The sequence below is a fragment of the Myotis davidii genome, unplaced genomic scaffold (genome assembly GCF_000327345.1).
Source record: "Myotis davidii unplaced genomic scaffold, ASM32734v1 scaffold1364, whole genome shotgun sequence".
NCBI lineage: Eukaryota > Metazoa > Chordata > Mammalia > Chiroptera > Vespertilionidae > Myotis > Myotis davidii.
Window position 1 is genome coordinate 76523 of NW_006295736.1, and position 12396 is coordinate 88918.

Genomic DNA, 12396 nt, shown 5'->3' on the forward strand with positions numbered 1-12396 from the left:
AGCCCCTGGCACAGTGTGGGGACGGGTGGGTGGGTGCCTGGGGCTCCCAGTGCAGCTTCGGGCTCCCCTCCTTTCAGCGGATGAGACCGAGATCTCCTTTGACCCCGAGAACCTCATCACGGGCATCGAGGTGATCGATGAAGGCTGGTGGCGTGGCTACGGGCCCGATGGCCACTTTGGCATGTTCCCTGCCAACTACGTGGAGCTCATTGAGTGAGGCTGCCCGTGGCCTCGTCCCCGCCCCACGTGGCCTTACTGCTGGAGGTGGTGGCGTGACACTGCACCCCATCCTCTTTCTGGCATGGGCCGCAAATGCAGCAATAACCCAGTGGTTCCCACACGCTTCCAGCAGCCCCCACAGCGGGGGCCTCTGCCTTTCCTGTTCCCTGCAGCTCTGAGGGGTGGTGGTTGGGGAGCCGAGACGTGGACTCGGCGGCTCATGCCCAGTTGGTCCCGGCAGCGCTGGCAGCAGCAGCTGGTCTGGGTCTTGCTCCGTGCTCCTGCTCCTCTGTCCCCTGCCTGGCTCTGGGCACTGGGGATGGGACAGCAAGGCCCCTGAGTACCTGGGCGCAGCGGTAAACACATCTGTGCTGTGAGCTCTTGCCTGCTGGCACCGAGGCGACACCTGCCGTCTCCCCCTGTCCCAGACTCCCCTGCCCCCACCTCTGTTCGTGGAGTCAGCATTGCCCACCCAGGCCCCAGCTCCGATGCCGTGACAGCCTGGCGGCCCCGGGTGAAACCCACCTTCCTAGTGTCTGGGAGTGCTGCAGCCACCTGGACGAGGCATAAAGATTAAGATGTGACTGATGTCTCTTTCTCTTTCTCTCTCTCTCTCTATCAAGAAAAAACAAAAAATAAAAAAGGTTAAGATGTGAGTGAAGTGAGCCTCCTGCGCTTGTTCTCTGGGAGGGCTGAGGGCCTGCCTTGTCCCTCCACAGGGCCTGTGCCCAGGCAGGACCGTGTGCGTGTGTGTGTGTGTGCGTGTGTGTGCACGCAGTGAGGCTCCTGGCACCCAGTGAGGCAGGGAGAGTCCACTTCCTGTGTGCCCTGGGTGGAGGCTCTACTGAGGAGGCCCCTGGTGGAAGCACGTGGCCCGCCCTGTGTGGCCCTCGAGCAGGCCAGGCTGCAGGCAGGCCTCACTGATTTCTCTCCCACAAGACGATAGTGCCCCCCACCCCAGCTCTGGAGGCCCTGTGAGTCAGGTGTCCCCAGTTTTGAGGCCATCTGTGGGCGTGTCCCCAGGCGGAGGGACTCGGGGACAGCAGAGGACAAGCATCTAAAGGGAGCCAGCCAGGTCACTTAGACTCCCTAGAGCAGTGATGACGAACCTATGACATGCGAGCTCATTTTTTTAGTTGATTTTTCTGTGTTAAATGACATTTAAATATATAAAATAAATATGAAAAATACAAGTCTTTGTCTTACTATGGTTGCAAAGACCAAAAAATTTATATAGGTGACACGGCACCAGAGTTAAGTTAGGGTTTTTCAAAATGCTGGTACGCCGAGCTCAAAAGGTTCACCATCACTGCCCTATAGACGTGGTCGGCAAACTGTGGTTCACGAGCCACATGCGGCTCTTTGGCCCCTTGAGTGTGGCTCTTCCTCAGCCTTAGGAGGACCCTAATTAAGTTAATAACAATGTACCTACCTGTATAGTTTAAGTTTAAAAAATTTGGCTCTCAGAAGAAATTTCAATCGTAGTGTTGATAGTTGGCTCTGTTGACTAATGAGTTTGCCAACCACTGCCCTAGAGCAGTTACCAAGTGCGTCTTTTGCTTTGGGGGTCACCACAGGGACTTGTTAGAGCCACCTCATGGACAGGGATGGGGGCCACTTCCCCACACACAATGGGCTGGGAAGACAGGTGGGGCCAGGTGCCCCTTGGGCAGCGTTTGTGCATCTCGGCCCTGAGTGAGTGCTGGGCACGCGGGCCACGCTGGACACGAGGTGGGGGAGATGCCTTTATTGCCAGAGCAGACGCTTCACTTGGCCTTGCCCTGGGCAGCCACAGCCTCCATGGCCTTGCGAACGGTCTCCTCGTCGCCCAGGAACCGCATGGGCTTGGTGGGCTTCAGGGCGTGGTCCAGCTCGTACACAATGGGGATCCCCGTGGGCAGGTTCAGCTCCATGACCGCCTGTTCCGACATCCCTGGGTGGGAGGAACCAAAGGCCTCAACCCTGCTGGCCTGTCCACCAGCTGCTGACCTTTGCGAGCCACGGCTGGTCGGCCGGCACGGCCTCCCTGCCAGCCGCAGGGCTGGAGACATGTGCCTGAGAAGGTCAGAGCAGACCGGAGACGAGGCTACAGAAATAGCCAGCAAAGCCGAGGGCTGTGTCCTGGGCCGGTGCCCGGTCTGGCCCAGTGTGGACTCCGGCCAGATGGCCAATGCTTGGTTCAGTTGGGACATTAGCCATTCGGTTACGGGGAGTGCTAAGGTGGGGCTTCCCGAGCAAGGGAGTAGGGGTGCTGCTGCCCAACAGGGTGGGCGAGGGACGGCAGGGGGTCCCTGGGGCCGCGGTGGGCAGAGGCTGTGCCAGGCAGAAGGCTGTGTTTTCTGAGGAAACTCGACCCGACTGCCTCCCGCGGGCCCAGCCTGGAATAGCTCGCCCTTTGGTATTTCCACCCCCAGGAAGCAAGGAGTCGAGTTCCCAGCAGTGGAGACCCCAGCATGCTGGCACGAGGGGGCATCGTCTGTCCGCCTGCTGGGCTCAGTGCCCACTGAGGGGTCTGCGGGACCTGGCATCCCGGGCAGGACAGGAGCTGGCCAGGCCTCCGGGCCAGCCTGTCTGCTCTGGCAGCTGCCCACCACCCCACCTCCTTCCTCTCTTCTTGATCCCAAACTTGAAGGCCATCAGAGGCGAACAGACTGTCCCGCTGTCTGAAACTCCTGGAGGACCAGGTCCTGTCAGGGTCGTTTGCCAAGGAAGCCCCAGATGTAAACAAGATTTCTCAACACTGGAGAGCTCATTACTGTGAAAATTCCACCAAAAGTAGCCAGTGAGCCTGGGGTCTGCAGGCTGCTGCACAACTGCACCCTTTTGAGTGGTCTCACCTCTGCCTGAGTGGGTGGAGCTGGGGCAGGGGCAGGGCTTGGCCCTGGGCCCACGTCCAGCAGCCAGCAGTACCAGAACAGTGATGGCGAACCTATGACACGCGTGTCAGAGGTGACACGTGAACTCATTGTTTTGGTTGATTGTGCATTTAAATATATAAAATAAATATCAAAAATATAAGTCTTTGTTTGACAATGGTTGCAAATATCAAAAAGTTTCTATATGTGACCCGGCACCAGAGTTCAGTTAGGGTTTTTCAAAATGCTGACACGCCGAGCTCAGAAGGTCCGCCGTCACGGCCCCAGAAGGTGGTTGAGGCCCAGCAAGTGACATGACTGGACCAGGGACACACAGCAAAGCAGGGTTTGTTGCCAGACAGCCCTGCTTTTCCTGGGCAAGACGCCACCCCAGCACCCTCACCTGCCCAGGGCTCACGTCCAGGAAGCTGGGTGGCTCGGGGCCTCAGCCCCTGTGCGGGGCCTGGCCTGGGTCAGAGTGGGAGGCCTTTCCACCTTCAGTCTTTAGAAGGAAACGACACAGTGTCCCAGTGCATGCACAGAAATGCAACCAAAATCCTACAAAGCTGTTGGCTACATGGTTTGCCCAACCCTCCCTTTTCAATTCCATTGGAAAGCCCCTCCCTGGCCCTGAGGCCTGCAGAGCTGCCTCAGCCAGGCAGTGGGCACCTGCTGAAATGCGAGCTGGGAAGGTTCAGGGCCCCATGTCACTCTCCCACCTCACCCACGTCCCACATGAGGTGGGCCTCACCTTCCAGGTGCTTGACGATGCCCCGCAGGCTGTTCCCATGTGCAGCGATGAGCACCCGCTTGCCGGCCTTGATCTGGGGGGGCGATCTCCTCATTCCAGAAGGGCAGGGCCCGGGCGATGGTGTCCTTGAGGCTCTCACAGGTGGGCAGCTCCCCAGGCTTCAGGCCTGCGTACCGGCGCTCCTGGGGGTGTCCACGGCACAGTTCACATTCCCAGCAGCCGGCCCCCCACCTGCCCCTTCCCAAGGCCCCTGGCCCCAGGCTTGCCCTCAGGCACCCCGAGTGGCCCACCTTGCTGATGATGCTGTAGTAAGGGTGCTTCTCGTCCATGGGGGGAGGCGGGATGTCGAAGGAGCGCCTCCAGATCTCCTGTCCAAAATCTTCCAGGAGCCCCTGCACCTGCCCATACAAGTTCTCAAGAGCACCGCTTCAGCACCGACGTGTAGCAGATGTCAAACTCCATCTTGGCATCCTTGACGGCCTGGGCCCCCCGCCTGGCCTCCTCGGCCCCCTTCTCACTCAGCTCCGCGTCGAACCAGCCGCAGAAGCGGTTCTCCTGGTTCCAGGTGCTCTCGCCGTGCCGGACCATCACCAGGCGGTGGGTGGACATGGCTGCGGTGCTGGGGACCGTGGCAGGCTCCCGAGGAGGACAGCTGCCTCTGCCCTGGCACCAGCTTTATAACAGTTCCTCCCCACCCCCACCCGGCCAACTGCCAATCTGCATTCCAGGCCGACAGGCAGCCGCAGGTGGCCAGCAGCAAACTCTCCGACTCTCAGGGGAGGGTGGGCCGAGATGGACTTAAAATAGTTCCACAGCCACTATGTCCAGAGCCCAGGGGGTGTGGGGGCGGACACGGCTGCTGGGCAGGGGTGGGAGTGAAGGACGGAAGCCCTGGCCTGGACCAGCACAGCAGAAACAAGGTCTCTCCAGGGACCCCTCCCTCCCAGGGGCCTGGCACATGACACAGGCACAACGTTCCCCCCCCCCCCCCCCCCGCCTCGGCTTTCTCCTGTCCCTGCGCACAGCTGGGAGCCCACCCGCATGCTGTGAGGAAGCACCTGGAGTCAAGGGGGGCTGTGCAGGTGTGTGGACTGTGCATACATGCCTGTGTGCTGCATTCACGTCTGTGTTGCGTGTGCCTGCATGTGTGCATGGGCCTATGTGTGAATGTACACGTGTGTGAACTGTGTTGTTTAAGCCCAAACTTTCCTCATCTTCTGTCTGGATGATCTACCCATTGTGGACAGGGGAGTTCTGAAGTCCTGCTGGCCTGTACCCCGTCCTTTCTCCCTCGGGTCTGGTAGTGTGTGCTCATCTATGTCGGTGCTCCTGTGTTACGTTCTCTTGCTGGATTGACTCCCTTATTATGTAACCACCTTCTCTGTCCCTTAGAGACTTTGAATAAAGCCGGTTTTGTCTGATGTAGGTATAGTCCTGCTTCCTTTTGGCTTCCATTTGCATGAGGTATTGTTTTCCATCCCTTCACTTTCTCAGTGTGTCCTTAAAGCTGAAGCAAATCGCTCACAGGCAGCACACAGGTGGGTCTTGTTTTTATAATCTATTCAGCTGCTCTACTATATATATATTATTACACATATATATAATTGATCTCAGGGAGAGAGAGGGAGATAGAAACGTCAATGATGAGAATCATTGATTGGCTTTCTACTCACGCCCCACACTGGGGATCGAGCCTGCAACCCAGACATGTGCCCTGAACCAGGAATCAAACTGTGACCTCCTGGTTCAGAGGTTGATAGTCAACCACTGAGCCATGTTGGTCAAGCTCTACATCTTTTGATGAGAGAATTTAGCCAATTTACATTTGAAGTAATTATTGCTATTTTATTAATTTCTCCTAGTTGTTTTGTGATTCCTTGGTTTCTTTCTTCGCCTCTTGCTCTCTTCCTGTGACGTATCTTGTTCTGCAGTGGAACACCTGGATTGCGCTGTATGTACCTGTTATAGGCTCTGGCTTTGTAGTTACCATGAGGCTTACATGGAACATCTTATAACAGTCTATTTTAGGTGGAGAACAACTTAACTCTGAACACATACTATATTGATTTTCAAAGACAGAAACATCAATTTGTTGTTCCACTTATTTATGCTTTCATTGGTTGCTTCTTGTATGTGCCCTGACCAGGGATCGAACCTACAATTCGGTGTATTGGGACGATGCTCTAACCAACTGAGCTACCTGGCCAGGGCCTATAGCAGCTGTGGGTAAACTACGGCCCGCGGGCCAGATCTGGTCCGTTTGAAATGAATAAAACTATTGAAAAAAAAGACCGTATCCTTTTATGTAATGATGTTTACTTTGAATTTATATTAGTTCACACAAACACTCCATCCATGCTTTTGTTCCAGCCCTCCGGTCCAGTTTAAGAACCCATTATGGCCCTCGAGTCAAAAAGTTTGCCCACCCCTGGCCTATAGTATTAATTTAAATTAAAAAAAAAAAGAGGGCATGTAACATGGAGAAGGTGTAGAACTGAGAACTCAATGTTTTGACTTTGAAAATTATTTTTTGTTCCATTGACCCCATCTGGTACACATGGTTCTCTCAGACATTGAATTGCTGGAAGACATAACATTTATTTCATTGCAACCTGAAAATGTTTCCACAGCACAGAGAGCTCTGAGTGGCAGTGGCTCCGACTTGTCAGGGTGGCTCCTTGGACTGAGTCCTTGTATAGGGCCCCCCACAAAGAATGCACAGCCATGTACCCTGGGGACCATTGAGCTGAGGGTTCTCCAAACAGGAAGCGGGAGGAAGGTTCCTCTGGGCACAAACAGGCCGGTGGCTGCCTGATCAGGGTACAATCCGTGCACCCAAAAATGAGGTGCTGTGAGAGGGAACTTGCCAGCCCCACAGATGTTGCTCCCATCAGAGAAAATAATTTCTTCTGAACCACATCTCCTTCCATTTCTTTATTATTTTTATTTGTTTCCTTCCATTTTTCATAGGAAGCTCAGCTCCGTTATGATCTACCGGCCACGGTGGTGCCTGCAGTCCTCTGTTGACGGAACTGTCACGTGCAGCCACAACGGTACTAACAGTGAAGGACTGAAATCAGGAACATGATGGTCTTGGCCACGGCCGTTAGGTGAGAAAAGGAAATAAAAGGCACCCGCTGTGGAGAGCGGCTACAGCATTTGGACAGGTTCAAGCCTCGGACTAATGAGAGGGCACAGTCCTCCCAGCACAGTTACAGCCAAAGGCTACAGTTGTCAGCTTGACCTTATGGCCCGAACCTGTGGTCCCACCTGGCAGAGTGATGTGGGCTGCGGGAGGTGCAGCAAGTAAACAGAGCTTGATCAGGTGCATGTAACTGAGTAGATTCGAAACCGGGGAGAACGTTGTAACCACGCCCTTGGTTTGCTTCGTGGAATCTGGCTCTAAAGACTTGGCTTACAGGCTGTGGCGCTGTCTCTCCATGAGAGAGGACAGCGTCCCACCCAGCCTCAGCCTTCTTCTCTTGTCTGTCTTTTCTAAATCCTTCACGGCCCCTTCTCAGGTTCACCCATGGCCGTGCTGGCGCAGCACAACCCACATTGGAAAGAAAGAACCAACGCTCTCTCTCTCTGTGCAGGTGCATGGCCTTGTATGTAGGAAATCATAAGGAATCCTCCAAAAGGTGATCAGATGTAATAAAAAGTTCAGCAAGGTTCCACGATAAAAAATCCACTGTGTGTCTACACACTATTGAACAATCAGAAGGCAAAATAAAATCCACTTAACATCAAAATAAAATACTAGTAAATTTAATAATTTATTGGAGTTTATTAATTTTTAATATAAATTTATTCTGAAAACTTTAAAGCATCACTAAAACTAAAGGAGATCTAAATAAACAGAGAGGCACTTGTGTTTATGGACTGGAAGACAGTACTGTAACCAAGGCAATACTCTCCAGATGCCCAGCTCACCCTTCTGGACCCCAGGGTCCCACAGCCATGGGGCCCACCTCACCAGCAGCGGGTGGTGAGGCGCCCTAGCCCCCACCCCACCCCCCCCTTCACCCACTCGCACATCAACACTTTCAGAAAACAGCCTGGTTTGCTCCATGTTATCATTTCATTGCATCTTTGGCAGGGTGTGCATGGGGGAGTGGGGGTGCACAGGGGCTCCCCCAGGAGGGTGAGGGTTGCAGCAACCTCTCCGGCCTGCAGATGGTCAGTGTCCAAGGGCATCCATGAGCTGGCTGCCCGAGCAGCCCCCACCCCGAGGAGGGCTGAGGGCCGCAGCGGGGCTTAGGCGTTTCTCTGCTCGGGGGGAAGGTACGCCAGGCCCAGGCGTCTGAAGATGTCCTCTTCGGCAGCCGCGTGGAAGAAGGTCTCCTGCAACAGAGGGTGGGCCTTGGTGCTGGACCCGCCTCCATGGGCTCCCCTCAGGGCCCTCCTGTCGGGTCCAGGACCACCTGCCTTCTGCCCCGGCCACAGACCTGCTCCGGGTCAAACAGCCCACAGCTGTTCAGCCACAGACCCCGCTCCTTCCGGCTAAATCTGCGGAGCTCCCGCTCAAAATGCTGGAGGGAAGAGAAGCATCAGCAGGGCCACAGCCCGGCCCCCGCCCCCGGCCCCACACGCACTGCCTACCTTGGAGCCAGTCCAGCCCAGCAGGGCAAAGGGGAACTGGCTGATGGGGGCGACCACCAGGTCCACACGCACAGCCTTCCAGGAGGGGTGGGGACTCCAGGTCCCCCCCTTGGCTGTCCCTGGGGGCCTTGGCAGACGAAATATGCAGAAGCTCTGCTCAAAGGTGTCCATGGAGTGGCCCTTCAGAACCAGGCGGGCAGGGTCTCCACTGGGGCTGCGCTGATGCTGCTGATACAGGACAAGGCCCTGGGGTGGGGGAGGGGCAGGTGTGACCCACTGTCCATGCAGCTGGAGGGCAGGGCCCAGCAGCTCCCTGGAGGGCAGAGAAGCTCTCACCTGCTGCTCCAAATAGTGCATCACCCTGGGCAGCAGCCCCACCTCCTGGCCCTCCTCGGGGTGGGTGATGAGGAAGTCCACATCATGGCCCTGCAACTTCCCCCTGAGGGTCGGGTCTGACATCCAGGCAGCCCAGGGACAGGGCAGCCCAGGGACAGGGTCTCCCATTCCCTCGAGACCCTTGTGTGTGGGAAGGTCCACCGCAGTGGCTGCCCGGAGCCCGGCCGCATGCACATCACCTTACCTCCGGAAGCCACCAGCCAGTGTGACGGTGGCCCCAGGAAGGGCCCACCCTACGGCCGCCTCCACCACCTGCCGCAGGGCCTCGGCATCTGGCCGCTGGACAGGGCTGCTCAGGTCCTGGTAGTGCTCGAGGCCTGTGGGCACGGTCGACTGCTCTGACCCACCCACCACCTCTCTACCCTCCTCTCCACCACCCCTCCTCCCTTTGAAACAGCAAACTTTTATTTAGAGATGACTGCAGATTCACGGGCAGTTGAAAGAAATCAGAGGTCCCCTGCGCCCCCACCCCCCACCCCCCCCCGCTCCCTGACCTCAATCTTAGACCACAGTGTGTGACCACGCTGGCCTCGGGGGAGGTGGGGCTGGAGCTGATAAAAGGCACAAGGAAGACGCTCCATCTCTGAGGGGCAAGCACCGTCTCACCCATGACTCCCTCGTGCGAACCTTCAGGCCCAAGCGGGGAGCCCACAGTGCGGTCACCTGCTTTCTGCTGCTGGGTCAGTCTCTGCACCTGCTTCCTGACGTCGTCCAGCGTCCGCAGTCCTTCCCGGTACCACTGGTCAGCAGTCCTCACTCCGACTCCGAAGATCCGGGTGAAGAGCTGTTGGGAGGGTGAGGGCAGCCCCGTCAGTGCTGGGTCGCCCCACACCCCGGTCCCCTCCTCCAGGAGAGGTCTCGCCCAGAACCTGCACTGTCACCAGCCACCTTGCAGCGGCTGAAACCCACCACGGCCTTTCTTCTCCTTCACAAGCGCAGACACAAAGGCTGCGGGAGGCAGGGGGCTGGGGGAACGCCGACCTGGCCCAGCCAGGGGTCAGCACAGAATCCAGGCCAGTGAATCCTCTCCCTGACCCTGGCCCCAGCAAGTCACTCGGCCTCTTACAGCTCGCTGGCTGGGCAGGCACCCGCCCTCGGCCAGCCAATCAGAGCCCCTCCCTGGTAATTCCTGGAACTAAAGCAGGTCCGGCCATGCAGTGGTGAGCTGCACCGTGGGGCAGGGCACCTTCTGGGCCTCACGTGACCAGTGAGGCACAGGCGGAGGAAGTCCCCAGCCCTGCTTCCTGCAGACCCGCTTCAGCCGGCCCTTCAGGCTGTGCAGACCATCCTTTCCTTGATCCCCTAACCAAAGGCACGCGCTGGCTCACTGTCACCAACAGAAACCTCACAGAAAAACACTGAGAATAACCTAATTATATTGTTTATAAAATAACTGTTCGCATACTTCCCTGCAGGCTCAGATGCACTCTGGGGTGCCCACAAGGAGGCAGACGGCTCTGTCCTCTGTCCACGCTTCCCCACTCACTAGCTCCTACCTGAGCCCCTCCATCCTTCACACGTGGCTCCCCCCTCCTCAAAGCCCCCCTTGGTCCTCATAACATCTGGGCAACCCCAGGGCAGCAATGACCCCGCCTGTCCGGGAAGCCCTACTGCCCACAGGTGGCCCATCTGACCACCTCTGGCCACAAAAGCAGGGCGTCCAAGCAGCAGGAGGGACACTGGGACACTGACAGCTCTGCATCAGACCAAAGGTGAGGGGCAAAGGACCGGTGCACCGTGGACCAGGTGGGACACGCCAGGAAATGAAAGTGCGAGCTCAAGACAGAGACAGTCCAGTGAGCCCGCGCTCCTTCGTCCCCTCACGTTCTGCTGAGGATCACAGAGCCGGTCACATACCGGAGGCCAGTCCATCAACAGTCCAACAAGGACAGGCAGTGCTGGGTGATCTAGAGCATTCCTGTGCTCAAAACAAGCTTCTCCCCGTGGTCTGTTTGGCTGCCTCATGCGAATCAGACATCAGCTGCCACTTCCTCAGAGGCCCCCCTGTCCTGTGGGTGGGTCCCTGGGGGGGACTGGGTGTGCCCCGCCGGGGTTGCCCGTGTACCTTCATGCTCTGGTACCGCTCTGAGCGCTGGACTCGCTCCACCTCCTCACACACTCCGTGTTCCAGCAGCTCCTGTGGCCGAGACAAAGCAAAGCCCAGCCTGACCACAGAGCAGACCCCACGCTCAGCAGGGGCCCTGCGGGGTCGGGATCTGAGGGACTTGCAAATGGAGACTGTGCCCCAGAGCTTCTCCCTCAGATAAGTCGCAGTTTATGTAAATAATTACCTTTAAAACATGGGTGATGAACTCAAGACCACTTCATTTAAAAGCAAACTGAATTCATGATGTCCTCTCCCGTGACGTGCACAAAGCACGGCTTTCCTCAAACACTGCACTTCGACAGCTGTTCCCACTCAGGCTGCTCTGCCACATCCCGGACAGTGTGGGCCGATGCCAGCAGTGCCCGAGACCAGCCTGCAGCCCGAGTCCTCTCAGCCGCCCTGGGCAGGTGCTGTGGCCCTCATTCACATGAGGTGTCTGGGTGGAGGGTGGCACGCTGGACTGGGAGCCTGCGGCTCCTCCCCAGCTGGGCTGCACACAGAGCCAGATGCTGTCACCAGGCTCCAGTCTCCCTGGCACGCACCTGCACTCACTTGCTCAGTGTGGTGAGCACCTACCTGGATGACCCTGCAGGAGTGTTCTCCGAAATGGGGCAGGCCCTGCAGCTGGCTCAGGGCTGTGACGGGGCAGGGCAGCGCCTTGAGCACGGAGGCTGCTCTGGAGAAGGAAAGGAGGCGGCCCTCGCTGCCTGCAAAGCCCGCGGCTTCTGCCAGCGTCTCCAGCGCCGCCTGCAAGGAGGGGCCCTTCGTGAGGGCAGGGTGGGTGGGGAACCTCCCCCATCCCTCCAGCTTCAACACCCCTGTCCCTGAGGCTGGGACAGAGCAGAGTGGGTAATGCTCACAGGCGCAGGCCTGGCCCCAGCTCAGGGAGGCTGGGTCCCCTGGCTCACCGAGAGGCTGGCGTTGTGGTGTGTGAGGGGCGTGGGACGCTGGCAGGCATAGAGTGGCATCCACACTGGGTTTGGCAGCACCTCCCTCGGCACAGCCACCTAGGGACAAGCAATGCACAGGCTGCTTGGAAGCTTCAGGACTGGCAGCCCTCGAAGTCTTGCCTCGCCTGGGCAGTCACCTGGGCTCTCAGGTGCACCGGACAGAAGGAGCCCACTCTGCGGGGACGAGACTACTGGGGGCTACAAACAAGTGGCCCCCAAGAAACTGAAAGCAGGAGGCGGGATGGCCTATCATGGCGACCTGGGCAGAGCCCTCACTGCCCACCTCATCTGGACACGCCTGCCAGTCACCTGCCCAGCTCAGCTTCCACCTGCTGGGCCTTTCTCTGTGCCCGACTAATCCTCCGCCCAGCTCACCTGCAGGCGGTGCCGGCCCTCCACAGGGACCGGCTGCCCAGCTGCCATGCTCTCTGTGAACCAGCTGATGTCCAGCAGGGCCGGGGGGGTGCCACCTGTGGGCGGGGCCGGCCTGCCCTCCTGCCAGCGGATGGCCTCCTC

General features: G+C 57.8%; 3 protein-coding genes across 4 annotated transcripts in view; 1 reads left to right on the plus strand and 2 right to left on the minus strand.

Annotated features, from left to right (window-relative positions):
* Positions 1-875, plus strand: part of DBNL (drebrin like) — a 9086-nt gene extending 8211 nt beyond the window's left edge. For both annotated transcript variants that reach the window (XM_006770375.2, XM_015568217.1), the window contains exon 12: positions 78-875. In XM_006770375.2, coding sequence (XP_006770438.2) covers positions 78-217 — 140 coding nt within the window. In that variant the 3' untranslated portion in view covers positions 218-875. The remainder of the gene's footprint in view (positions 1-77) is intronic.
* A 1076-nt stretch (positions 876-1951) lies between these two features.
* PGAM2 (phosphoglycerate mutase 2) lies at positions 1952-4507 on the minus strand. The gene is given in 5 exon segments (XM_006779450.2): positions 1952-2152; positions 3826-3904; positions 3906-4007; positions 4116-4248; positions 4250-4507. Coding segments are annotated over 5 exon segments (666 nt in total). The 5' UTR covers positions 4435-4507; the 3' UTR covers positions 1952-1985.
* Positions 4508-7993: 3486 nt separating this feature from the next.
* Positions 7994-12396, minus strand: part of POLM (polymerase (DNA directed), mu) — a 4969-nt gene continuing 566 nt past the window's right edge. The window contains exons 3-12 of the mRNA XM_015568204.1: positions 12256-12393; positions 11839-11937; positions 11507-11677; positions 10889-10960; positions 9487-9607; positions 9008-9140; positions 8764-8866; positions 8428-8673; positions 8274-8357; positions 7994-8169 (exon numbers count right to left, since the gene is read on the minus strand). Coding sequence (XP_015423690.1) covers positions 8083-8169; positions 8274-8357; positions 8428-8673; positions 8764-8866; positions 9008-9140; positions 9487-9607; positions 10889-10960; positions 11507-11677; positions 11839-11937; positions 12256-12393 — 1254 coding nt within the window. The 3' untranslated portion in view covers positions 7994-8082. The remainder of the gene's footprint in view (positions 8170-8273; positions 8358-8427; positions 8674-8763; positions 8867-9007; positions 9141-9486; positions 9608-10888; positions 10961-11506; positions 11678-11838; positions 11938-12255; positions 12394-12396) is intronic.